General features: G+C 44.6%; 1 protein-coding gene across 1 annotated transcript; it reads left to right on the top strand.

Moving 5' to 3' along the window:
• Positions 1–4,042: 4,042 nt before the first annotated feature.
• Positions 4,043–25,693, top strand: kcnk17 (potassium channel, subfamily K, member 17). Its single transcript, XM_063184009.1, has 5 exons — positions 4,043–4,243; positions 19,066–19,180; positions 20,056–20,222; positions 21,288–21,456; positions 25,488–25,693. The coding sequence occupies exons 1-5, from the start codon at positions 4,043–4,045 to the stop codon at positions 25,691–25,693; spliced, it is 858 nt and encodes a 285-aa protein (XP_063040079.1).
• Positions 25,694–26,406: the final 713 nt, after the last annotated feature.

Below are 26,406 nucleotides of genomic sequence, written 5' to 3' on the forward strand. Positions count from 1 at the left end.
CAATATGCGGACTCCTGTCCTGTCCCGTCCTCCCTTGCTCACTCGCCTCCTTGTGGCCTTGAGATGACGTCACCGGCAACAGAAGAGCATTTAAATATCATACAAAAGCTCAATTCTAATGCCATTTTCTCATCTGCAAACCGGATGGTGAATGATTAGAATAGTCCCCCAAAAGTTGTTGTGGCTAGGCTGACAGCGGGGAAACTTTATTGTTTTCTCTACGGAGGCGAGGCGTCAGCGAAACGCGAGGCCACAAGCACAAGCTGAGGATGGGAGTACGCATATTGGAAAGCACTCATGGCCTCTACTGTGTAACTAATAACTGGTGGAGTGTTATCACTAGTTAATGCCCAGTAGGTCGATTGCAGTACAAAATAAAAGCCCGAAAGGGAAGAGAACAGCAAATACTCAAATACTGCCATAGACTTTGGAACAAATCATATCTTTAGGATTATCCATGGTCTGAACATACTGTATGTCCATCGAGGGACATGAGACAGACACAGCAATGTTTCTTTTGAGAAATCATGTTTTGCTTGTGTTTTCATATTTTTTTTGTATATGTGACCTGTGTGTGTCTTGTGTGACACTTGTGCTCCTTTTTAATCATTCCACATGTTGGCATCTGTGTCCAGTAAACATGAAGTTCTACAAAAAGGTGTGTTGTGCCATGTGTCAGCTATTATCTGCATAAAAGTACGAAGTATTCAGTGGTTCAATGGAGTTCAATCTCATTTACGTTCATTCAACAGTGAGGTTTATAACTAAAGCCAATCAGCAGAGGTGTCAAAGGTCAAGGTAAAAGTAACTTCCTTCCAACACAAGTAACTTATCTGAGTGACCAGTAGACCTGTGTACTTGTCTTACAATCAGCTAACTCCCCCTGCACTGGTTGGATCAAGTTTGTGGTGGGTCCTTGTTGGGTTTTCAGTGTTTCTCAGTAACAACACGGTCTATCTGTCTCATTAGGTACAATGGAGTAAACGGTGTAACAACTATGTAATACCATGTGCTAGTGTTGTACTGAAATTACACCACAAATGTACTTTGACTTGTGACACCTCTGCCAATCAGTGCAGCATAATAAAGCAACGTCCTCTTCATCAGAGTCACTCCCACTGGGCACAGTGGTGTAGTCTACGTAGAACTTGGGGATACAGAGTATACCCACTTCTAAATTTCAGGGATTTCAGTATACCCACTTAAAATTGATTGATCCATTGTTTTGAATAGCACAAATATATACAGTATACCCACTTCAAAAAATGCTGAAATATACAGTATACCCACCATAAAAAAGTAGACTACACCACTGACTTGGCAGTGTGAAATGCACTGGATTTGCATGGTCTGAATACATTTGTTTGCGGGTCAAGAAATATGCACTGATTTGCATTGACCAAATGACAGCCCAGACCTGTAGGGCCCATTGCCAGTGTATTCTACTGCATGGTGTACCTCTGTCTGACTGAGGAAACATCATCCTTTTGGTTGTTTTTGCGGTTGGTTACAATTAACATTTACCTGTTTACATTTGCATTTACAACTTTTAAAACTATTTGATTATTTTGGACACAATTATTTCTTACCATACTGAAAATACTGAAATTATAGGCCTACCATACCATACTGAAAATAGTTTTGAGTAGGCCAATCTACCAAAATGCTAAGCAACTTTATAGATAAATCCTTTATGAATCACTGATAATTTATTTCCAATGCCGTGTAAGCAATAAGATGCAGTATAATTTTATTTTCAGTAAAGTGCAGTGTAAGTCCTACTAGTGTGGGTAAACTTCATTTGCCTGCCCATCCTCAGGATTTGCTTATGTGGTCACCCCATGGCACAGACAGATACAGACACAGACCTGACAACAACTGAGTCTTCCCTGCTCATCATCATCATCATCATCATTCATTTACAAACATAACACAGCAAACATAAATTATACCATCTGGATTTGGGTAGTCAGTGGTGCTGCCAGAGATTGTTGGGCTATGTGTAGGATGGTGGCCAGAGTAATATATATAGTATAACTGTGCTGCTCATTGAAACTGGGCTGCTTATTGCCAAATTTAATTTAATAAATAATGTGAATTATACTGCAGGCCTGCCACTGAAAAAGAACAAATGGTGCAGAATAGGTTATAACGTATTTAGCCATTAGTAATGTGTAGAACAATTGATTTAGCAATAAATACTTGCATAATGTGTAATCTAACCTGTGCTAACTGAATGCTTGCTCAGGTTGACACCTTTTTTTGAGACCAACTTGATCTACACCAAAACACACTAAAGTCACCTCTCCCTTTGTTATTTATTAAGTCTTTTACATTCAGTGCCTTGTTTTTTGTTTTTTGTTTTTAAACATAATTATATCAACACAACGAATACCACAAAACACAACCATTCAGTTGAAGTGCAAAATAATGACTCTTGGTGGACCACAACATATTGCTGAAAGAAGGCCATTATTATTATTGTCATGATTGTTTTGGCTTGTGGTTTTCCCATGCGTGTTAGCTGCTGCTGCTGGAGTACGGAGAGGGCAGGGTTAGACTTGCTAGGGTTAGACTTGTCAACTTGTACAGGGCATGACACTGGCACCTGCCAACCGGCCAAATGCTGGTAAAACTTGGCTGTGGCTAGTAATACTTTCAGTGTCACTAGCCAATTTGGCTGGCAGCTTATTCCTTGGTATGACATACGCATCATAGTAGTTGTTTGTATTTAAGTTCAAGAAAAAGCTCAGTAACTCTAAAGTTTCTATACTCCCACATAGAAAGCTTTACACTCATCTTGCTTTACTTTAGCACCTCATCTTCTGAGGTAAGATGTACACTATCATGATAAAGAAAACAAAAACAATTTAAAATGTGTGGCTAGTGGAATACCTGAATGGCTAGTGACTCGGGGAAACTACTAGCCACAGTGGCTGGCGGGTGATAAAAAAAGTTAATGTCAAGCCCTGCAACTTGTACAGGGCATTTGCATGCATGTCTCCGCAGCTGAGGCCGGGCTTACACACACCAATGCAGGAGATTTGCCTGCGGTTCTTACCCCAGGGTTGGGCTGGCCATATGGCAGACAGGGCATTTGCCCGGTGGACTGGTGATGATTTATTTTGGCCTGGCCCTATCCTCAAAGGTCATTTATAATAATAATAATTGTTTTTATATAGCACAAACGTAACATGTAGCTCAAAGTGATTCAACAAACAATCAGGAAGATTTTAAAAGAACTTAAAGACATTTAAAAATATATATATTAAAGAATAATTAGAAGAATAAAAGAAATCCATAAATAATCCATAATNAAAAACTAGTTTAAGAAGTAAAGAGCAAAATTCATCAAAATCAACTTGAATTATAAAACAGCAAATCAAATACAATTTAAAAATAGATAACACAGTCCTCGTGCCGCTACAGCAACTCTATCCAAAACTGTCAGATAGGCATCAAGCATTTTGGGGTGTTGTGGTCAAAAGAGCTCATGTTAGATATGACTAAATATGTTGTCATGGGCTTCATTGTCTCTCCATGCCTGGTGAAGCGATCCTCACGCACAAACTACCCGGCCCCCTTTTTTACACCCAGTCCAGTCCTGCTCTCCTGTCAGCTATCCCACAGCACCAACCCCACAGCTGCTCCATCACTGTCCAACACGACGCACGGACGGACGGGACACACTGGCTCTTGGATACTAATCTCTTTAAGGAAAAAACAAGAAAAATCGTCTTAATCAATTGCTGGACGCACCAGTTGTTTTCTTTTGTATAGAGTAGACCAGAGATACCTTGATTGATTCTGAAGATTTGATAGTCAAGGAGAAAGGGGGGTAAATCACTCCGCACTGGTCTTCTTTGCTCAAAGTTAATCAGGTGAACAACACGTTTTCGCTGTTACTTCATCAGGTTCATTAGTCTGCACAGGGACTCTACTTTGAGTGATCCTGAAGGTGAATTAGGGTACGCAAAGGTATTTAATCAATTAATTAATTAACCAGTTAATGCGTTAATTGATTAATTAATTAAGGTGAAAGATGCAGTTTGTTCCTCGGCTGCCCACCATCCTCCTGCTGGGTGTGGTGTACGTTTTGTACCTACTGATCGGAGGAGCCGTGTTTTGGACACTGGAGGGGGAGCACGTGGGGGAGAACCTGCAGACGCTGCGGGAGGAGAAGAGCCGGGTGCTGAGGAAGTACACCTGTCTGGACCAGGACAGCCTGGAGGAGGTGGCACAGGTGAGCAGCACAGCAGCATTACACCTGCAGTACATTACACTACAGTACAGTACATTACAATACAGCACACTACAGTACGGGAGGAGAAGAGCCGGGTGCTGAGGAAGTACACCTGCCTGGACCTAGACAGCCTGGAGGAGGTGGCACAGGTGGGCAGCACAGCATCATTACAATACAGTACACTACAGTACATAAGGTTGCAGTAAAGTACATCATATTACACTGGAGAGTCTGGAGGAGGTCGCACAGGTGAGGAGCACAGCATCATTACACCTGCAGTACAGTACATAACTTTACATTACAGTACATTACAGTACACTACACTACACTACCCTGGAGGAGGTGGCACAGGTGACGAGCACAGCATCATTGCAATACATAACACCATTGTATTACATTACGAGTAACAAGAAAGAAATAGAAAAAAATGAGAAACAAGACAGAATAGAGACGATAAGTAAGAAATAAGTAGAAATTAAAAAGGCACAAAGTCCACAAGAGTTTAGGCCCAAAACAGGTGATATATTCACAGGGAATAGTGCACTCAGATGTAGCCCCTGGTGGCGACAGGGGTGAGGAAAAACCCCCTTTCACTTGATTTGTGGGGAGAAAACTCAATATAGTCTGAGAAAAAAACCCCATATAGTCAGGAAGAGACCTCAGGCAGAGACCAGCGGCCACCTAGGGCAGCCAGGGTTAGTTATGAACAGAATTACGGTTGCTGTGACGCCTGGGCAGCTAAGAGTAGGCAAGGGTGAAAAGGTGGGCCTTCAACTGCTTTTTGAAGGAGTCGATGGAGGTGGCACTTCTGGTGTCAATGGGAAGAGCGTTCCATCTCTTGGGCGCATAACTTACGAAAGCAGCATCATCAATCTTCTTTCGTGCGGGGATGGGAGTCCTTAGCAGCTTGGCATCAGTGGATCTGACAGCTCGGACAGGAAGAGAGCATGGCAGATATGTAACTGGGAGGAAGTCCATTTAATGGTTTAAATACTGTGTCAGCTGAATCAGAATGATACACTCGTAATGGCCAATAAACGGCCGTTGGCAATCGCAAACCACGCCTCCCCTACACGCAATTCAGTAGGTGATCACTTGTGATATGGTCTGGGGAGAACCAGGCAAGAGCAATGTGGGTTTAGGTGTCTTACTCAAGGGTACTTTGGGGCGGTGGTGGCTGGCGCAGGGGGTTAGAGCCATCCGGCAACCATAAGGTTGCAGGTTTGAGCCCCGCTTCAGCACATCCTTTGCGTGGGGTGGGCGGAGTTTGAATTATCTTACTCTACTAGAGGATGTTTGTTTCTCCTTTCATCCAAACTTGCTCCTTCAGCTATGACCTATGACCTTCACAGACAGCTAGCGATCACAGCAGCTGTGATTGTAAATGGATGCCTGGCCGTCTTCACAGACAGACAGCAGCTGTGATTGTAAATGAATGCCTGGCAGTTTTCACAGACATAGCAGCTGTGATTGTAAATGGAAATGACAAGCAATGCAAATCAATGCACTGATTGAAAAACAGATGTAGACGTAGAATGACGAATGACACAAATGGTACAATGACAAGTGGCAAATTCAAATATAAATGGTACATTGTGGAAGTTGCCTTAGGGCGAAGAAACGAGCCGTACAACTTCTCACATTAAGACTCTGTGAGTCGCGTTTATTAAGTTATTGTAACTGACTAAAAACATGGCGCCGCGCATGACAGAAAAGCCGGCAACATTAAACGTCATCGGAACTCTTAAAGGGACCGCGACTATAAAGTGAACAGAACAGTGGAGATGACGAACAGCATAACATATAACCGAATACACAAATGATTAAGTGAATTATGTCAGTTGAGAAAGCACTACACATGCCCCCCCAGAATTCACATTAAGAGAGAACCTGAAAGAAAAAAAAGGATAATAAGTTAGTCCATCAACGGCGTGGGGGGCGAATCAAACGCCCAGTGCGGCTCCGCTGAATGAGAGAAGGCGGAACTGCCCCCTCTGTGTCTGTCAGTAGGCCACCCCTGCGGCATGGCCGAGGGGCAGGAGGGATGGGAAGAGGGGGCCTAGTCGGAGGCCGTCCCCGTCTCGGGGGTTGCGCCAACTCGACAGGCCTGGCCAGATCTAGGTGAGCTGGTTTAAGGCGGTCCACAGATACACATTCATGCCTGCCTCCAATGTCTACCACAAAGTGCTTGTCCCCCGCTTCCACAACGCGGAAAGGGCCCTCGTAAGGCGGACGGAGAGGTCCGCGGTGGCTATCCACTCGAATAAAAACATATCCAGCAGACTGAAGGCCACTGGGGACGTGAGAGTTCGGTAAACAGTGGCGGGAGGTAGGAAGTGGAGCAAACAACCTGGCATTGTCCAACAGGGTGGAGCGCTGGAGTGTGGCCGACCAAGGGCTCGTGGTGTTGGGGACAAACTCCCCGGGGACCCGTAGTGGCTGGCCATAGACCAGTTCCGCGGAGGAGGCCTGGAGGTCTTCCTTAGGTGCAGTCCTGATGCCCAGCATGACCCATGGGAGCCTGTCAGCCCAGGAACAGTCCTTCAGGCCAGAACGTAGAGAGGCTTTCAGTGACCTATGAAAACGTTCACAGAGGCCATTACTCTGGGGATGGTAGGCCGTGGTGCGGTGGAGTTTAACCCCCAAGCTCCCTGCGATAGTGTTCCAAAGCTCAGAGGTAAACTGAGCGCCTCGGTCTGAGGAAATGTCCGATGGGGTGCCAAAACGTGACACCCAGGTGCCAATAAATGCCCGTGCCACATCAGCTGCTGTTGTTGATGACAGTGGAACAGCCTCAGCCCACCTCGTCGTCCTGTCGACCATAGTGAGCACGTGAGTGTAACCGTGCGAGGGTGGAAGTGGGCCAACTAGGTCGATGTTGACGTGGTCGAAACGTCGTTCTGGCACCTGAAACTGTTCCAGTGGCGCTTTGGTGTGGCGGTGTACTTTGCCACGCTGGCACCCCATACAGGTGCGCGCCCAGCCCCTCACGTCCTTTTTCAGTCCGCGCCACACGAACTTGGCTGACACCAACTTGACCGAGGCCTTGGTTCCTGGGTGTGAGAGGCCATGGATGGTGTCAAAAACAGGCTGCCTCCACTTCGCAGGTACCACAGGCCTAGGAGAGCCCAAGGAGATGTCACAGAGCAGAGTAGTGCCAGCCTCGTCGAACGTCACATCCTGTAGCTGTAGTCCAGTAACAGATGAGCGAAGAGCCTGCACTCCTGGGTCCGCGGCCTGCTCTGCTGCCATGCCGCTGTAGTCCAGGCCGAGGTGGACCGGCGCCGCAAGAGCACGGGAGAGGCAGTCAGCGACAGGGTTGTGCTTGCCAGAGAGGTGTGTAATGTCCGTAGTGAACTCGGAAATGTAAGTGAGCTGCCGCTGTTGTCTACCAGACCATGGCTGAGTGACTTTGGACATGGCAAAAGTCAGCGGCTTGTGGTCCACAAAGACAGTGAACTGGCGTCCCTCCAGCAGTGAACGAAAGTGTCGGATGGCCAGGTAAACACCCAGTAGCTCTCGGTCGAAGGTGCTATACTTCCGTTCACTGGGACGCAACTGCCTGCTGAAAAAGGCGAGAGGTTGCCAAGCGTCACCCACCCATTGCTCGAAGACCGCACCGACCGCGTAGTCAGAGGCGTCCGTGGTCAGTGCAATCGGGACGGAGGAGGCGGGATGGGCCAACATGGCGGCCTTAGCCAGGGCTGTTTTGGCGTCCGCAAAAGCCTTGTCTCTCTCCGGGCTCCAGTCCACAGTGTGTTTAGGCTTGCCGCCTTTCAGAGCTTCATACAAGGGTCGCATGGTTTGGGCGGCCCTGGGGAGAAAACGGTGGTAAAAGTTCACCATGCCCAGGAACTCCTGTAAAGCTCTGATGGTTACTGGGCGTGGGAAAGCGGTGATGGCCTCCACTTTCGAGGGAAGAGGAACGATCCCGTCCTTCGTGACTCTGTGCCCCAGAAAGTCTATGGTGGACAGGCCGAACTCGCACTTGGCCGGATTGATGATGAGCCCGTGCTCGGTAAGCCGCTCAAACAGAGTGCGAAGGTGCGAAAGGTGTTCTGAAGGTGATGTGCTGGCCACAAGGATGTCGTCAAGGTACACAAACACAAAGGGCAGATCCCGTAACACAGAGTCCATGAGCCGTTGGAAAGTTTGAGCAGCGTTCTTGAGCCCGAATGGTGTGCGCAGGAATTCAAACAAACCAAATGGCGTGATCACAGCTGTCTTTGGGATGTCGAGAGGGTGTACGGGCACCTGATGGTATCCTCTGATCAAGTCCACTTTGGAAAAAATGAGCTTGCCAGCCAGGTGTGCTGAAAAATCTTGGATGTGGGGCACTGGGTAGCGGTCGGGCGTTGTCGCGTCGTTGAGCCGTCGGTAGTCCCCGCAAGGACGCCAGCCCCCTCCAGGTTTGGGGACTAGATGCAGGGGGGAGGCCCAAGGACTGTTGGAGCGTCGCACAATCCCCAGGCGCTCCATGGACTCGAACTCCGTCTTGGCCACGGCAAGCTTGTTCGGCTCGAGGCGTCGAGCGCGGGCGTATACAGGCGGGCCAGTAGTGTCGATGTGGTGCTCGACACCGTGCTTGGCCGTGGAAGAGGAGAAGGTGGGCTGAGTGAGTGCAGGGAACTCGGCGAGCAGGCGTTGGAAACTGTCGGTGACAGAGAGCAGGCTGGAGAGGTGTACTGCGTCAGAGTCGCTGAGCGCGCAGGCATAAGAACAGAAAGTGACGGCGTCGATCAAGCGCTGATTTTTAACGTCCACTAACAGTCCATATGCGCACAAAAAATCTGAACCCAAGAGGGGAACAGCAACCTTGGCTGTCACAAAGTCCCAGCTAAAGCGTTGCCCTCCAAAACACAGTTCAACATGTCTAGTGCCGTACGTACGGATAGGGCTTCCATTGGCGGCTTCCATGGGGGGGCCGTGGGTGTCTGCCACCACGTCCACCTGTGAAGCAGGCAGTAGACTCCGCTGTGCCCCTGTGTCGCAGAGGAATCGCCGGCCGGAGATGGAGTCGTGGATGAAGAGTAGCCTGCCGGCATGGCCGACGCTCACGGCCACTAGTGAGCGCCGGCCTTGGCGTTTCCCGTTCCATTGAAGCTGCATGGAGAACGGCATTGCTTGGCCTTGGAGCCAAACCTGGCATGGTAGTAGCACAAACCAGAAGACTGCTGCCGACGCGGGGCCGCTGCTGCGATGAGCAGGTGATCATCCTCCAGAACATCAGATACAGCACCAGCAGGGAGGAGAGCAGCTGCACAGGGTTGTTGTTGACTAGCCAGGAAACACTTGTCAGCCTCAGCAGCCAGTTCTCTGCAATCCGTGCTGGCAGTGTTGGCCAAAGCAGCTCTCACATGAGCAGGCAGCTGGCGCAGGAAAAGGTGGAGGAAAAGGAAATCTGGCTTGTTGTCGCCAAGCAGATCGAGCATTCGGTCCATTAGCTCCGATGGCTTGCTATCGCCGAGCCCTTGAAGAGAGAAAAGTCTACGTGCCCTTTCAGTGTCAGACAGTTCGAAAGTTTTCAGCAACTTTTCCTTCAGAGTTTGATATTTCCTTGTCAGAGGAGGACGTTTAAGAAGGCTCACCACTCTCGACGCCGTAGAACTTCCGAGGGCAGACACCACGTAGTAGTATTGCGTTTCGTCGGCGGTTATCTGACGCAAGGCAAACTGTGCCTCAGTTTGAGCGAACCAGGCTGAGGGAGAGGATTCCCAGAACTCGGGGAGCTTGAGAGACACAGCGTTGGCGGTCATGTCGATCTGGATACGTCCAGTAAGCAAACGTCGGGGGTCACCAGTGTGGAAGTTGCCTTAGGGCGAAGAAACGAGCCGTACAACTTCTCACATTAAGACTCTGTGAGTCGCGTTTATTAAGTTATTGTAACTGACTAAAAACATGGCGCCGCGCATGACAGAAAAGCCGGCAACATTAAACGTCATCGGAACTCTTAAAGGGACCGCGACTATAAAGTGAACAGAACAGTGGAGATGACGAACAGCATAACATATAACCGAATACACAAATGATTAAGTGAATTAAGTCAGTTGAGAAAGCACTACAAATTAAAATTGTTGTCTTTCCAACATACTATAATAATATGAGTTAAGCGATCAATCAAAATGTATTTGTATAGCACAATATCCCAACTAGAAATGCTTTGCATTCACCCACCCACACACACACACACACACACACACACACACACACACACACACACACACACACACACACACACACACATAGGCTCATGATCTATTTTATTGGAATATTCCATTAATCTGAATGTATGTCAGCCGTCTAGGAGCTTGGTGCAACAACAGGATAGTGCAGTGGTTCCCAACCTATGGGCCGGGGCCCACTGGTGGGCCCTGAAGGTATTCCAAGTGGGCCTTGAAATCATTTTCCAAAAATAATAATCATATTTTGGTGTGTGTTGCTGTTGATTTATTTGAGTTTTATTCTTAATTGGGTCAGAGGTGGGCCCCGAACATTTTTGACAATTTCGAGTGGGCCCCAAGTCGAAAAAGGTTGGGAACCCCTGGGATAGTGGATGTTGTGACCACAGAGGGATTTGAGGAAGTGACATGTTCTAATCAGCAGCTGTGCTTTACTCGGAAGTAATGTGCAATGCATGGCGTGTACTGTATGTACTGTTGAGCAATATTAAAGGGACACTATGCAAGATTTTTAGTTGTATTTTTCCAGAATTCATGCTACCCATTCACTAATGTTACCTTTTTCATGAATACTTACCACCACCAACAAATTCATTCAGTATTCATTATGACTGGGGAAAAAAGGGGGATCTTCTCCATGGTCCGCCATGCTGAATTCCCAGAAATAACCATTTTGGATGCAAAAATGACTGTACTTGGGCCATACTAGAAAATATTAGTTTATTACTTAGTAAATTTTCATGAAAAGATCAAATTTGGCAATAGGCAACCCAGTTTTAATGAGCAGCATAGTTGCAGTAACCTTTTTGACCATTTCCTGCACAGTGCAACTTTAAGCAATATTAAGCAATATTATCACCCAGCTAAAATAGGAGAGAGGGCCATCAGAGCTGGATGTGGCATATTGGAGGTCAGGTTTACAAGTGTAGGGAGAAAAGGCACAAATTAAAATGAAGAGAGCATATCCATGTGCTATTTAAGAATAAGCAAACTCATCTGTAAGGTGAAGGAAGACTGAGGATCCTTTTTGGCTTTAAATATTTTTTCCAATCCATCCTTTTTAAACTATCTACAGGGATTGTCAAACAATTATTGTTTTGTATTGATTCTGAATGGGGAAAAGCCCCCCAAATGTTGTTGTGGCTAGGCTAACAGCAGGCGTGGCGTCACGTGAAGCGAAAGGCAGTGGTGTAGTCTATGTGGAACGCACGTATACGGAGTATACCCTCTTCAAAATTTCTGGGATTTCAGTATACCCACTCAAAATTGATTGATCCATTATGTAAAATAACACTAATATATGCAGTATACCCACTTCAAAAATGCTCAAATGTACAGTATACCAACCACAAAAAAGTAGAATACACCACTGGCGCGAGGCCAAAAGCAGAGGTGGAGGAGGGGAATTTGGTTTTAATATTTCTGTATGAATGTATTATGTGCTTTTTCCTGTATTAGGAACTTGTCTTTTCTTTTCAGTTAATGTCTTTACTTTGTCTAGCAAAGTCTTTTCTGTATTTTAACCCCTAGTTTGCTGTAATATTGGTTTGTGCCAATTAGTAGGGGAAATTGATCTGTCTTTAAAATGTCCTGTGTTTGTTCAGTTAGAAAAAGGCCAGCCATGCGTGCACACTGATGTTAGTGAGAGCCTCGACTCAGTACAGTGAGTCCCTTTATTGCACAAAGTTATTTTGATTTGACTTTAGTTGCTTAAACTTTTTTTGGTTAGTTAATTTTTCTCTTTTCTTTTGACCCTCGTGTCATTGTTTGTTTATTTGCATTTTTGACTTTAGTTTATCTCACTGTAAATATATGCACGGATTTTGGCTGTGGGAAAAAATAAAAACAACCCTCAACTTTTGCGCAAACCTTCTTGTGGACCTGCATCTCTGCCAGACACTGCCTTGTTGTCTGGCCCTGGGGCACATGGAGGGCGGCCTTTCTTGTTGTCTGGCCCAGGGATCCATGGAGGGGGGGCATTTCTTGTTGTCTGGCCCAGGGGCCCATAGAGGGGGCCTTTCTTGGTGTCTAGCCAAGGGGCCCATGGAGTGGGGGCTTTTTTGTTGTCTGGCCCAGGGGCCCATGGAGGGGGGGCTTTCTTGTTGTCTGGCCCAGGGGCCCATGGAGGGGGGGCCTTCTTGTTGTCTGGCCCAGGGGCCCATGGAGTCATAATCCACCCCTGCCTGACCTCTGCAGTGCCGAAAGGTTTCACTTCTCATTTTTACTGCATGCAACCTGCTGATGGGCGTCAAGGCTGAATGTGACACTCCCAAAGTCCTGAAGTTATAGACGATGGCTGAATGTGACACTCCCAAAGTCCTGAAGTTATAGACGATGTTTCATTTGTTAAGAGGTCATTCCGAGTGTGTCTAGTGTTTACCGTTTGAAAAAGCACACCCAACTTTCAAGTAATTGTCATCTCTCAATTATTATTTTTTATATGTAACACATTGTGCAAGCCATCCCAGATTGGACAGACAGACAGTGTGCACACTACACAACACAACGTTTATCTTTGTAGTTGATTTTGTAATTTTATTTTAACACCTGAACCAAACTCAGTCCTCTTTAATTGGACCAAAAAAGTGAACCGACAGCAAAAGGATCCAGTTCTGATTTTGTTCATATTGTCAGTGTATTACAAAAAAAGAATTGGTTGCTCTTTTTGGTCCCTATGGTTTTGGTCCCTTAAGCTCTGCTCGAGTGATTACACCTAGTCAAAAGTGTGCCAGGACTCATAAACAAACCGTACTGAGACAAAGTCAATACGGATCTCAGTACAGTTCACTTCCGAGGGGCCTGAGACTCTGGGTACACTTTCGAGCGTTCACATACTGTATGTACAGAAAAGTCTTCAGTTCTTATTTTCACCGCATCTAGTATAATGGACATCAAGGCTGAATGGGACTGACACTCCCAAAGTCCTGAAGTTATAGTCTGTGTTTCATTTGTGCAAAGGTTATTCTTTTTTTCCAATATATTTTTTGGTCTTTTTCGACTTTATTGAAGACAGGATAGTATGAGAGGTGGACAGGAAGCGAATGGGGAGAGAGATGGGGAGGGGTTGGCAAAGGACCCGGGCCGGGAATCGAACCCGGGTCAGCCGCATGGCAGACGAGTGCCCTACCGGTTGGCCACGGCAGGGCCGTCCAAAGGTTATTCTGAGTGTGTGTCTTAACGCTATGCGTTTATAGCGTTTTAACAAGTACATCCAGTTTTCCAGTAAAACGTGTATAATTGCCTTCTTTCAGTTATGTTTTTAAGCACTGTCCCAGGGACTGGCAAAGTCACTTGCATCAACCCTCTGCAAGAGAAGAGGCCAGATATCACTAGTTACGTCATGACTGTATAACATTGTGTGTTACGGTGTGGAGTTGAGGTTTTGATGTTTCCGTTATGTGAACTGAGCCCTGAGGAAGGTCAGAAGCCTAGACCGAAAGCTTGGCCTATTATTAAAAAGAGCACAAAGGGGATTTAAGTGTGCAGACATTTTTCTTTCAATTGTACGCCGTTTTTGTTTATGTTTGGCACCTTTTAATCAAGAGTGCGGTGTGATCCGGTTAAACACACATGTTTCCGTTATGTAAAATACCCAGATGCCAAGAGAAGAGGCCAGACATCACTGGTTACGTCATTACTGTAGTTTAGTTTATTTAGTTTAGTTCAACAGGGACCATGCACAATACACATTGATTACAGAAGTAAAAAGATGGCTTGTGCCAGATTATAGCTATATAGCTAATTTCCATCTGCAGTCCCTGGACAGGTAACAGTGTGTGTTACGGTGTGGAGTTGAGGTTTGATGCTTCCGTTATGTAAAATACTCTGATGCCAAGCATAGTCTGTTATGAAAAACAAAAAAGACAGCTCACTAATGTCTAGTGTTGCCACCTGTTCCCTGATTGTCCCGATTTTAATGGAAATGGAAATAATGGAAATATAGGCCTACTTTCCTGGACAGTGAATGAATGATACTTCTGCGTACAACTAGCAAAAAGGTCAATTGACCTTGAAATGTACAGGGTTTTTTTGTCAGAGGTGGCAACGCTAGCAAAGTCATTTAACTGAAAGGGAGACGAAAATGATCTTACTGTATGTCCAGAAATGGTACCGTATGGCTTTAAATGCTAGAAAATTCACTTCCACCCTCTACGAGACGGCTGGCCTAACATTGTGAGTTATGGTTACGTCATTACATGTGGAGTTGAGGTTTGATGCTTCTGTTATGTAAAATACTCTGATGCCAAAACAAATGCACAGTGTGTCATGTGTTCTTGGAGAAAGTCGGCTAGTAGGATGGAGGATCATGCCAGTTTGCTGCGAAGTCTCTGAGTTGTTCTTCGTTTCGCCCTCGAGGGTCACAAATCTGTCCACATCAGTAGCGGCGCGGTGGACGGGACGGCAAACTTATCCTTGAGTGCAAACTCTACTGACCCAGGGCCATAGGTTATGCAATTGGGCTGTGTCAATATTTCCATGCTAACACGTATACGAGACATTTCAGAAGGCAAGGCAGAGGAGCAAAGCTCCTTAAACTTCAGATACGGTTACTGAAAATAACTAACTCTCTCTCTCTCTCTCTCTGTACTGTATGTGTCTGTACTGTGTGTGTGTGTGTGTGTGTGTGTGTGTGTGTGTGTGTGTGTGTGTGTGTGTGTGTGTGTGTGTGTGTGTGTGTGTGTGTGTATGTGTGTGTGTGTGTGTGTATGTGTATGTGTGTGTGTGTGTGTACTGTAGTGTGTACTCTATGTGTGGTTTTTGTATTTCTAAAGAATGTCCTGAAAAGAAGTTGCCTACCTTTCTCAGGGGCACTTAAGGAAATGGTTTGTCACTTGTGCAAATCTTTACACAAAATGTTACTATGATACTAGTTTAGAATCTTTATCATTGAACTTCAGTCACATACATTCCTTTCATGCATTATCTGAATACTTTCATGCATTATCAGAAGTCTGATAATACTTGACTACTGTGTAAGCCACACAAACTGTATTCAAAAGTACAGAAAAACACATTGACACCACAGTAGCCACCAATTTGGGGCAGCTGTGGCCTAGTGGTTAGAGAGTTGGTCTTATAATTTAGGGATTGCAGGTTCGAATCCCCTCTGACCACTCCCTACATCTCCATGGCTGAAGTGCACTTGAGGCACGTAAGGCATTTAACCCCACATTTCTCCAGGGACTGTAACCAATACCCTGACAAATAATAACTGTAAGTTATTCGCTTTGAATGAAATGAAAGCATCAGCTAAGTGAAATGTAATGTAATGTAATGTATCGGACACGGCATAATACATTTGCTGTTGCCAGAATGGCAATGACCAGGCTGTAATGCATTACTAAAGGCCCTGTGTCGTAGTGTTTTACTAAAGGCCCTGAGTTGTCATAGTAGTGTAGTAGAACTATGGTAGTAATGTATTACTAAAGGCTTTGTGTTATGTCATAGTGGTGTAGTACTATCGTAGTTAACTTTTCAGTGACTATTACAGCGTTCTATTGGTGCATTATGTGCCAACATGACATTGCTAGCGTGGCCACCTAGTCAGGCTGTGCCCTCCTAGTGACGCAACACTTTCAGCGTTGCAACTAGTCAGGTCAAGAGCAATGCAAGTACTTTCTGAGTTCCCGCAAATATGGGAACTCCTCCCACTTTGTTGATAAACAAACAACCATAAGCAAACCAAGGCAAGTCAGGCAAGTGAACCATGCCGTTTGGGAAACGTTAATTTCTATGCTCTTGTTCAGACCAAGTCTCGAAGAGATTTGAACGTCATTGATAATCAGGCTAATATTTTTCGGGGACAGTCCATTAAAAAACGGGACAATCAGGGAAAACTGGGACAGTTGGCAACACTAGGTATTGCTGAGCTGCACGTCTTGTGTGCCACAAGAACATGTCTATATTCCCATGGTCCAATGGTTTCACAGTCCAATGGTCCCACATCACAAAGATTTTTTTTTCTTGGCTCAATGGTCCCGCAGCCCAATGTTTCCACATTTGCCCAATCCTAGTGAAGTTGGGTTCTGTTTCAAAGGTGGCTGTCTTCTATATACACATAGGCTTAAAGTGCAGGGGCGATACTGCTTTGTGTTCATACATATACACATAGGCTTAAAGTGCAGGGGCGATACTGCTTTGTGTTCATACATATACACATAGGCTTAAAGTGCAGGGGCGATACTGCTTTGTGTTCATAGGCTTAAAGTGCAGGGGGAAATACTGCTTTGTGTTCATACATATACACATAGGCTTAAAGTGCAGGGGGGAATACTGCTTTGTGTTCATACAGTAGTACCGCCCTTGGAGGACTTCGTAAAATTTGAAGTGGCCCTTCAAATGAAAAGGGTTCTTCAGACAACCCTGCTCTGTATTCAGGTCAGTGTGCTCCTACTGTGTATGAATGTGTGCCTTTGCGTTCGGCTGGCTGCCACTTGGGTCTTTGATGTTGAGGTTAAAGGTTAAAGGGCATGGGAAGCACCTCAGAGAGCCGGCCGGGGTCAAACTCAGGTGGGGTGGGGTGAGTTCTCCTCAGCCTGTCTAATGCCTCTTTTCCACTGTCGGTTTTCTGGTAGGCCTTCTGCTCGAAACAGCTCGACTCGCCCGCCACTTTTTGGCTTTACAATTGAGCTGTGTCGTGCGCCTATTTGAAAAGCAAAAAATGGCGACCGAGTCGCGTTATGTCGAGCTGTAGGCCTACCTGAAAAACGGTAGTGGAAAAGAGGCAAAAAGGCCCTGTCAGCTTGCCAGTTGACCATGTCACGGACAACTCTTTTCTTGAAAAAGCAGAGAATGCATGCACATCAGTGAACACAGGTGCTGGACCAAACAGAAGATAACTTAAAGGTGCAGTAAGTTAGTAGCTTATTTCCAGAATTTCTAGGTCTTCATTTTGACAGTAAAAAATGCACTTATGACTAGGGGTGTAATTAACCACAGCTTCCATGACGATACGATTCAATATCGATTTCATGCACACTGTACTTCCTGTGGCACGCTGTAATAGTTAACTACTGTAGTACTACTACACTACTATGACATAACACAGGGCCTTTAATAATGCACTATGTCTATGACTTGGTAGCCATTCTGGTAACAGCAAATTTATAACGGCGTACTGTATCTTACCGGGTTCGATTCATTATTTTCGAACAGTGCCCCGATTCGATTTTTTCCAGATTACTTTACCACTTCTATTATGTTTCACAATTAACAGCAAGGGCATTGTACAAGGGCCAGCGATTCAATTATTTTTCGATACTTAAGAATGCCCCACGATATGATACAATTTGATTTCACCATCGGACGTGGGATCGAGTCATCGATAGGCCTACATTTCGATTATTATTTAAACTAGAGATGCACAGGATCCAAGATCCGGTTCCGGATCCGGCAGGATAATAGGGTTTTTCACAGGATCCGGGTCCGGCAGGATCTTAAGCAGTGGATCCGGTATCATGCAGTTACCTAAAAATCAGGATCTGGTGCATCTCCAGCTTAGGCGTTTCAGTCAGTCTTTCACAACCCCAATTGCTGCATGGAGTGAAATCCCTTTGGAAGCGGCCGTTGAAGGCAGTGTGGCAGTAAGCCAATGAGTCTAAAAAATAGTTTGAGCCAATGTAATAAAAAGGGTCCACGTGTGCGAGTAGGCTATGTGTTTCAACCCTTTCGTAGGATCCGGTATCCGGTTCCGGATCCGGCAGGATCTTAAAGGAGTATGCCACTATTTTGGGGCTTAATACAGTTAAAATCATTGGTCAGGGTTTATATAGGTGGTAAAGTGTCTTATTTTTTATGTAAGCCATTGTCTTGTTTTTAGACAAGTTAAAAGAGGGAGCATGTCGCTAAGCTAGTGAAAGTCAATGGATCCGTGTAGCATGCAGCAATGCTACACGGATCCATTGACTTTCACTAGCTTAGCGACATACTCCATCTTTTAACTTGTCTTAAAGCAAGACAACGCTTAACATGAAAAATAAGACACTTTACCACCTTTATAAACCCCAGCCAACGATTTTAACTGTATTAAGCCCCAAAATAGTGGCATACCCCTTTAAGCAGTGGATCCGGTATCCGGCAGGATCCTAAAAATCAGGATCCGGTGCATCTCTATTATTTACACCCCTACTTCTGACAAAGTATGTTTTGCAGCTAAAGATGGAAATAATGGATATTTCTGGAAATTCAAAATGGCAGCCATGGAGAAGATCCCCCTTCTTCATGTATGAAAAGTGCAATTTTGATGGTGGTGGTAAATATTCATGAAAAAGGTAACATTTTGGGCTACAACTCTAAATGCTTACCCATGACAGTCCTACTCCTATAGTATATATAGAGTGGTCTTCATTGTCCTATATCACTTTGTGTTTTCTCGGTTCACCATTTTGTTTGGTTGTTTATTTGTTTTCTTTTTTTTGGTCTTTGCTCGACTTTATTGATGATACGACAGTAGGTAAGCAGGCAGCGAACGGGAAACAGATGGGGAGTGGTTGGCATGTGACCTAGGCCAGAATGGAACCCGGGTCACCAACATAGCAGCCCAGTGTCCTACAGCTATTGCCTTGGTAGGGCTTACTTGTTTATGTTTTTGTTTGTGGGCCTACTTGTTTATTTGTTTGTTTGTTTGTTTGTGTTTGTCCTCAGCTGGTGCGGTCGGCGTCTAAGTACGGGCTGAGCCTGAAGAGTAACTCCACAGCTGACGGCTTCTGGAAGTTCACCAGCTCCGCCGTCTTCGCCGCCACCGTCGTCACAACCATCGGTAGGCATGACAACATTATCCTTTAGGGTCACAACCATCGGTAGGCATGGCCATACTATCCTTTAGGGCAGAGTTTCCCAACCAGGGGTACGTGTACCACTAGGGGTACGTGAGCACACTGCAGGGGGTACTTGGAAAAATGTTACTACTATAACAAATGTATGGAGCAGTCACATCAGGACAGAGAAAGCGATATAGAACATGAATTAGGGGGTACTCATGTCACAACTTTGAGGCTTAGGGGGTACGCGAGACAAAAAAGGTTGGGAAACACTGCTTTAGGGTCACAACCATCAGTAGGCATGGCCATACTAGCCTTTAGCCGCCACTGTCGTCACAACCATCGGTAGGCATGGCAACATTATCGTTTAGCCGCCACCGTCGTCACAACCATCGGTAGGCATGGCCATACTATCCTAGGCCTAAGTCCATTTTGAAAAGATTTTATACACTAACACTTCCATTTCTACCATCATGAAGTATATATTTTTCTGGTAACACTTTACAATAACTGCCCAAAATATATAGATAATGAACAAATTATCAACAAAATGTTTACAAATGTTTATAAATGACACAGACACAGCACAGTCTTATCAGTCCTGGAAGTTTATCCTCCAAACACCAGAAGACATGAAACCACATAAAACTCACACAGTAGAAGTTGATTTCCACTCCACTGTGCTGTCGAAGTTTGGTTCTTACTCATTTACAAACGTTTGTAAATGCTTTGTGAAATGTTAATTATAATTAAATGTTGATAAAGTGTTTATTAAGCTTTTTTGGGTAGTTATAGTAAAGTGTTACCAGTTATGTTAAAAGTGTTACCATCTTTCTCAATAGCAATGTTGTTCTACTATGTGCGTGTTTCACAGGATATGGCAACATCAGTCCCAGTACGATGTATGGGCAGATCTTCACCGTCTTCTTCGCGCTGATCGGCATCCCTCTCAACGTGGTCGTCCTGAACAAGATCGGCAAGTACATGCTGAACATAGAGAAGAAGTTCTGTGAGTTTGTGGCCAAGAAGACAAATCGCAAAGTGAGTTAAACATTTTCTTTTCATTAATTAATTTTTTTTTGGTTTTCTTCGCCACTGTATTGTGTTACATACTGTATGATTATGATTATCCACTAGCCTTTTTAAAAAAGTTAGAAACATTTCTCTGTAGAAGTGTGTGCGTTTGTTAATAAGAGTATGTTTGCTCTGTGTCTCTGCAGAAATGTGTGCGGGTGTTAACAATAAGAGTGTGTATATTTGTTCTGTGTCTCTGTAGAAGTGTGTGTGTGTCGTAATAAGAGTATGTATCTTTCTCTATGTCTCTGTAGAAATGTGTGCGTGGGTTAGTAAGAGTATGTATCCTTGCTCTGTGTCTCTGTAGAAGCGTGTGTGGGTGTTGATAACAGTATGTATGTTTGGTTTGTGTCTCCATAGAAGTGTGTGAAAGTGTTAATAATGAGTCCATTCTCGGGGAAAATCAACTACATGCTTCGTGGTGCCGCTACGATATAGCCTCATTTTTCGTAGTTGGGCAACGCGCGCTGTCGTCGAGAGTGGGTGAGAGAGAGCGAGTGAGAGAGAGAGACCACCCGAGCAGCGTGCATTCCGGGAGGGGAGCGCTGTCGTTGTGTCAGCTTCATGCCATGTCTCCCTTCCTCCAACATTATCCCTAACCTTAACCCTTACCCTAACCGTAATCCTAACCCTAACCTTAACCCTAAACTTAACCCTAAATCACTTGTTTGAAATGTTTGATTACTGTCGTTTCCAGTTAGCCTTCTGTCGCACTTGATTGTCGTGAGTCCGCATTATTCTTCCCCCCAGAACCAAACTACCCCAATTGTCAGTTCCCCTTTTCGTCGCCCAACCACGAGAAACAAGGCTATTCGTAAAGCCACCACAAGGCTTAAAGTTGTTTTTTTTTTTTCTGTTTTTCTCATAAAGACTTCACGAATGGCCCGAGTTACTGTTGATAATGTATATTTTCTCTATGTCTCTTGGTAGAAGTGTGTGCGGGTGTTAATAACAGTATGTATCTTTCTCTCCATAGAAGTGTGTGCGGGTGTTGATCCACAGTGTGTATATTTTCTCTATGTCTCTTGGTAGAAGTGTGTGCGGGTGTTGATCCACAGCGTGTCGTTCGTGCTGCTGGCGGTGCTGTATTTCGTGGCCCCGGTGTTGATCTTCCAGCAGTATGAGGGCTGGACCCACGCCGAGGCCTTCTACTACTGCTTCATCACGCTCAGCACCATCGGGTTCGGGGACTACGTAGCCGGTCAGTTTACACAGCATTACTGCACAGTGTTTATTTAATTCTACTACTGCTTCATCACGCTCAGCACCATCGGCTTCGGGGACTACGTAGCCGGTCAGTTTACGAGTGATTCTACGATTCCCCTACGCTTTTGGCAAAAGCAAAATGTCAATTATCAGTATTTTTTTTCAACTAAATGACCTAGATGTTTACATAGTGTATATATTTAAGTTTCCAAACAAACAAATTGCCAAGCTTAATCTTAAATCATTTGATAAATACTCTAATGAAAGCGAACATTTGCTTAATTATTTTGTCAACAGTGTTATGGACAAATACTATGTCATTTCAAACATATATAAAAATACTACAGAGTTGAAACAATATATGTTTGAAAGTGCTTATGTCCCTTAGCAGTAATGTTGTCTTTAATCTGTGCAACTGATATAGAAAATGTGATTGTTGAGCTTCATAAGTAGGATTTTATGAGTCACTGTGATACAGACTGACACATTTTTCATCATAAATCCCTGTAACGTCTGATTTGAATATAGTCACCCTCCTTACACAAGACTTCCTTCTCCAGAGATAATCCCTAGTGTATGTTCATAGGATTTTTCCAACACATAAGGGATCAATAGCGCAAAAACACTTTCAAAACAGTCAACGGTGTTACTCAACGGTGTTACGGTCAACAGTGCAGGGGAACAAGTCGGCACTTTTTTAGGAGAAAAAACAGAGCAGACAAACCCATCTCCCTAGAACACAAATTATTTAGTTTGTTTGTCTGTCAATATGGATATAAATTGGCAAAAACATACTCCTCCTCAACTGTCATCAGTGTTGCCAGATTGGGCTGGTTCCCGCCCAATTGGGCTGCTTAGGATGGACGGGTGCGGGTAAAAATGGCATCTATCAGAAAAACCTTCCCACTGCCATATAAATCAATAGAATTGGGCGGGTTTTTAGGGCGGATTTTGATCACTTTTTGGGCTGGAAATCATCAGCCTCATCTGGCAACCCTGACTGTCATACTTAATTGTAACACCATTGACGGTAACACCGTTGACATTTCAGCCATTTTTATGGTGTTGTGCTAACTGAGGACCTCAGAAGTTCCACCACAACACCTTAATCAATTCATGTATTTGTATGCTTTATCTGTGTTTTTCTACATGTGATTTCTAATTCAGATTCTTATGAATATGTTGATAACACCGTTGACAGGCAATTTTCCCGCTATGAGAACATGAAAAAGAATGGATTAAATTATGGAAGGATGGAGCTCAATATTTACCAAAAAGTCTTTCTGTATCCTGCCAAAGAGGTTATGACATCACGTGATGTTATTCGTATGGCCTAAGACCAAACCATTACTGATTTGTGGAGGAGTTTTCAGACCGTGACACCGTTAACACAGTTTTCGTGGACAAACACAAAATGGCAAATTTCATGTATAATGGAAAGGACAGTGGTCTTTCTGACAGTTTTGTCATATTGTGATAATTACTGTGAATCAACATTTGCAATCGTCTTGGGCAAAACAAGTTTCTTTACATGCTAATATGAAGACTGAATCTGACATTTGGAAAACAGGACGGCATGAAAACGCCCAAAACCAGTATTAAATATTCATTCTTGCTGAGGGAAATAATGCTATGTCTACACTTTCTGTATTATATGAAAGAAAAATGTTTTCTAATGTCCAAAACATCATTGGATGCAGTTAATAGTTAGTGGAATTGCCAAATAAAATCCACGGACTTAAAAGTGTAGGCGAATTAGAGAATCACTCTTACACTATCTCTATGTTTATTTATTTAAACCTAATTTAATTCTACGACTGCTTCGGAGACTACGTAGCCGGTCAGTTTACACTACCTCTTACTGGGTTAAACCTTATTTAATTCTACTACTGCTTCATCACGCTCAGCACCATTGGGTTCGGGGACTACGTAGCCGGTCAGTTTACACTACCTCTATATTTATAATTTTTAGATGCGTCCCAGCATCTCTATAAGAGGGTCTGTCTGTCCGCCCGCTGTCCGTCCGCTGTCCGTCCATCTGAAACGCATTCCTTCAATTGTTCCTTCCTGTGTCCACAAGGCGGAGGCAGAGAGGCATTTTGGCATGGAGCGAATGCGTTGACAGGTTAGGAGGATGCCAGCGGGGCGTTTGGGGGAAACTGGCATAGAGGGACGCATCTGTTGTCCGCCTGTCGGCCTTGTTAAACCTTATTTAATTCTACTACTGCTTCATCACCCTCAGCACCATAGGCTTCGGGGACTACGTAGCCGGTCAGTTTACACTACCTCTATGTTTATTTATTTAAACCTTATTTAATTCTACTACTCCAGTGGTTCCCAACCTATGGGTCGGGGCCCACTGGTGGGCCCTGAAGGTATTCCAAGTGGGCCTTGAAATCAGTTCCCAAAAATACAGTAATAATCATATTCTGGTGCGTGTTGCTGTTGATTTATTTGAGCTTTATTCTTAATTGGGTCAGACGTGGGCCCCGAATATTTTTGACAATTTCGAATGGGCCCCAAGTTGAAAAAGGTTGGGAACCGCTGTACTACTGCTTCATCACGCTCAGCACCATAGGCTTCGGGGACTACGTAGCTGGTCAGTTCACACTACCTCTATGGCCTCTTTTCCACTGCCGTTTTTGTGCAACTCTGCCGCCACTTTTTGCTTTTCTAATAGGCAGGACACAGCTCAATCGCAAAGCAAAAAGTGGCAGCCGAGTCGCGCTGTGTCGAGCTGTAGGCCTGCCACAAAAACGGCAGTGGAAAAGAGGCATATGTTTATTTATTTAAACCTCATTTAATTCTACTACTGCTTCATCACACTCAGCACCTTCAGCTTCGGAGACTACGTAGCCGGTCAGTTTACACTACCTCTTACTGGGTTAAACCTTATTTAATTCTACTATGGGGCGGTGGTAGCTCAGGTGGTACGGCTAGAGTACAGTAGAGTACAGTACAGTAGAGTACATTACAGTGCAATAGAGTAGAGTTGAGTACAGTAGAGTACTGTAGAGTAGAGTACTGTTCATTAGAGTAGAGTACAATAGAGTACCGTAGAGTAGAGTACGGTAGAGTACAGTACAGTACAGTACAGTACAATACATTATAGTACAGTACAGTAGAGTACAATAGAGTAGAGTAGAGCAGAGTAGAGTAGAGTAGAGTAGAGAGTAGTAGAGTAGAGTAGAGTAGAGTAGAGTAGAGTACAGCAGAGTAGAGTAGAGTAGAGAAGAGTAGAGTGGAGTAGAGTAGAGAAGAGTAGAGTGGAGTCGAGTTTAGAACAGCAGAGTAGAGTAGAGTAGAGTAGAGTAGAGTAGAGTAGAGTAGAGTAGAGTAGAGTGGAGTAGAGTAGTAGAGTAGAGTAGAGTAGAGTAGAGAGTAGTAGAGTAGAGTAGAGTAGAGTAGAGTAGAGTAGAGTAGAGTACAGTAGAGTAGAGTAGAGTAGAGTAGAGTACAGTAGAGTAGAGTAGAGTAGAGTAGAGTACAGTAGAGTAGAGTAGAGTAGAGTAGAGTAGAGTAGAGTAGAGTAATGAAACATGCACTGGGCTGTAGCTATAGGTCTGTTGACGCTGTTCCTCCTCTCCAGCTAGAGCAGTGTTTCCCAACCTTTTTTGTCTCGTGTACCCCCTAAGCCTCTTAGTTGTGCCATGAGTACTCCCTAATTAATTTTCTATATTTTTTTCTCTGTCCTGATGTGGCTGCTCCATACATTTGTTACAATAATAACCCTTTTCCAAGTACCCCCTGCAGTGTGCTCGCGTACCCCTAGTGGTACACGTACCCCTGGTTGGGAAACACTGCGCTAGATAACATCCCTTACCGGCATTACCCTCAGTGGTACAGCTGTAGCTATAATAATAATAATACAGGTTGTATTGTATTGTATTGTATTGTATTGTAGATGACAACCCTGATCGGCAGTACCCGGAGTGGTACGGCTCCATCATGGCCGCCTGGAGTGGTACAGCTGTAGCTATAATAATAATACATACTATAATAATATAATATTGTATTGTATTGTAGATGACAACCCTGACCGGCATTACCCGGAGTGGTATGGCTCCATCATGGCCGCCTGGATCTTCTTCGGCCTGGCCTGGCTGGCCGTCCTCATCAACCACTCCATAGACCTGCTGGAGCACTTCAACGAGTACCTGAAGCAGAAGAGAGAGGGGAACGCAGACACCACCGACGCCACTCAGGAGAAGGACAGCACTAAGGGACAGTGACACAGCTAAAGATTTGATTTTCGTGACAAGTGAGGAGTCTGCATACTTAAAGGTGGGGTTGCAGGTATGACACCACGTTGGGGGAACTCCCCCAGGATTCTAAGGTTCTACATAGACTCCTATGAGCCTGCGGAACGCCCAACGTGATGTCATAATAGTACATTTTCTTAAAATGATAAACCTGCAACCCCACCTTTAAAATCTATTTTTCTTTGTTTTTTAAATTACATCATGATTACGTTTCGACTTCATCAGTCTTGAGACCAGGGGACAGCACTAAGGGACAGTGACACTAGCCTGACAGGCCAGACCATTGATTGTTAATGAATTACTTCGTAATTCACAAATAGTCTTATTGATTATGCTTCTCTAAAGAAGGTTTAGTCGTCCCAGGCGGGCGGCACAATAAGCGAATGCAAAATAATAACGAACGTCATTAACGTCAACTGTCAGCGATTGGTCACCAAGCATTTGAAACCAGAGCTGAGCTCACGACTCCCACCCAAGTGCTCCAGGACATCGAAGATCCAGACCAAAAATGAATTACGAAGTAATTAATGTGGTCAGGTAGAACCAGGCTACAGGGACTGTGGCTAAAGCTGGCTAAAGGCTACAGTGGCTAAAGCTTTGATTTTTGTAAGGAGTTAGGAATCCGCACACTTAAAATCCTTGAAGATTGATGAAGTTGAAACGTTGGTTCTTGCAGATTGATG

This window comes from Engraulis encrasicolus, chromosome 19 (assembly GCF_034702125.1).
Source record: "Engraulis encrasicolus isolate BLACKSEA-1 chromosome 19, IST_EnEncr_1.0, whole genome shotgun sequence".
Classification (NCBI taxonomy): domain Eukaryota; kingdom Metazoa; phylum Chordata; class Actinopteri; order Clupeiformes; family Engraulidae; genus Engraulis; species Engraulis encrasicolus.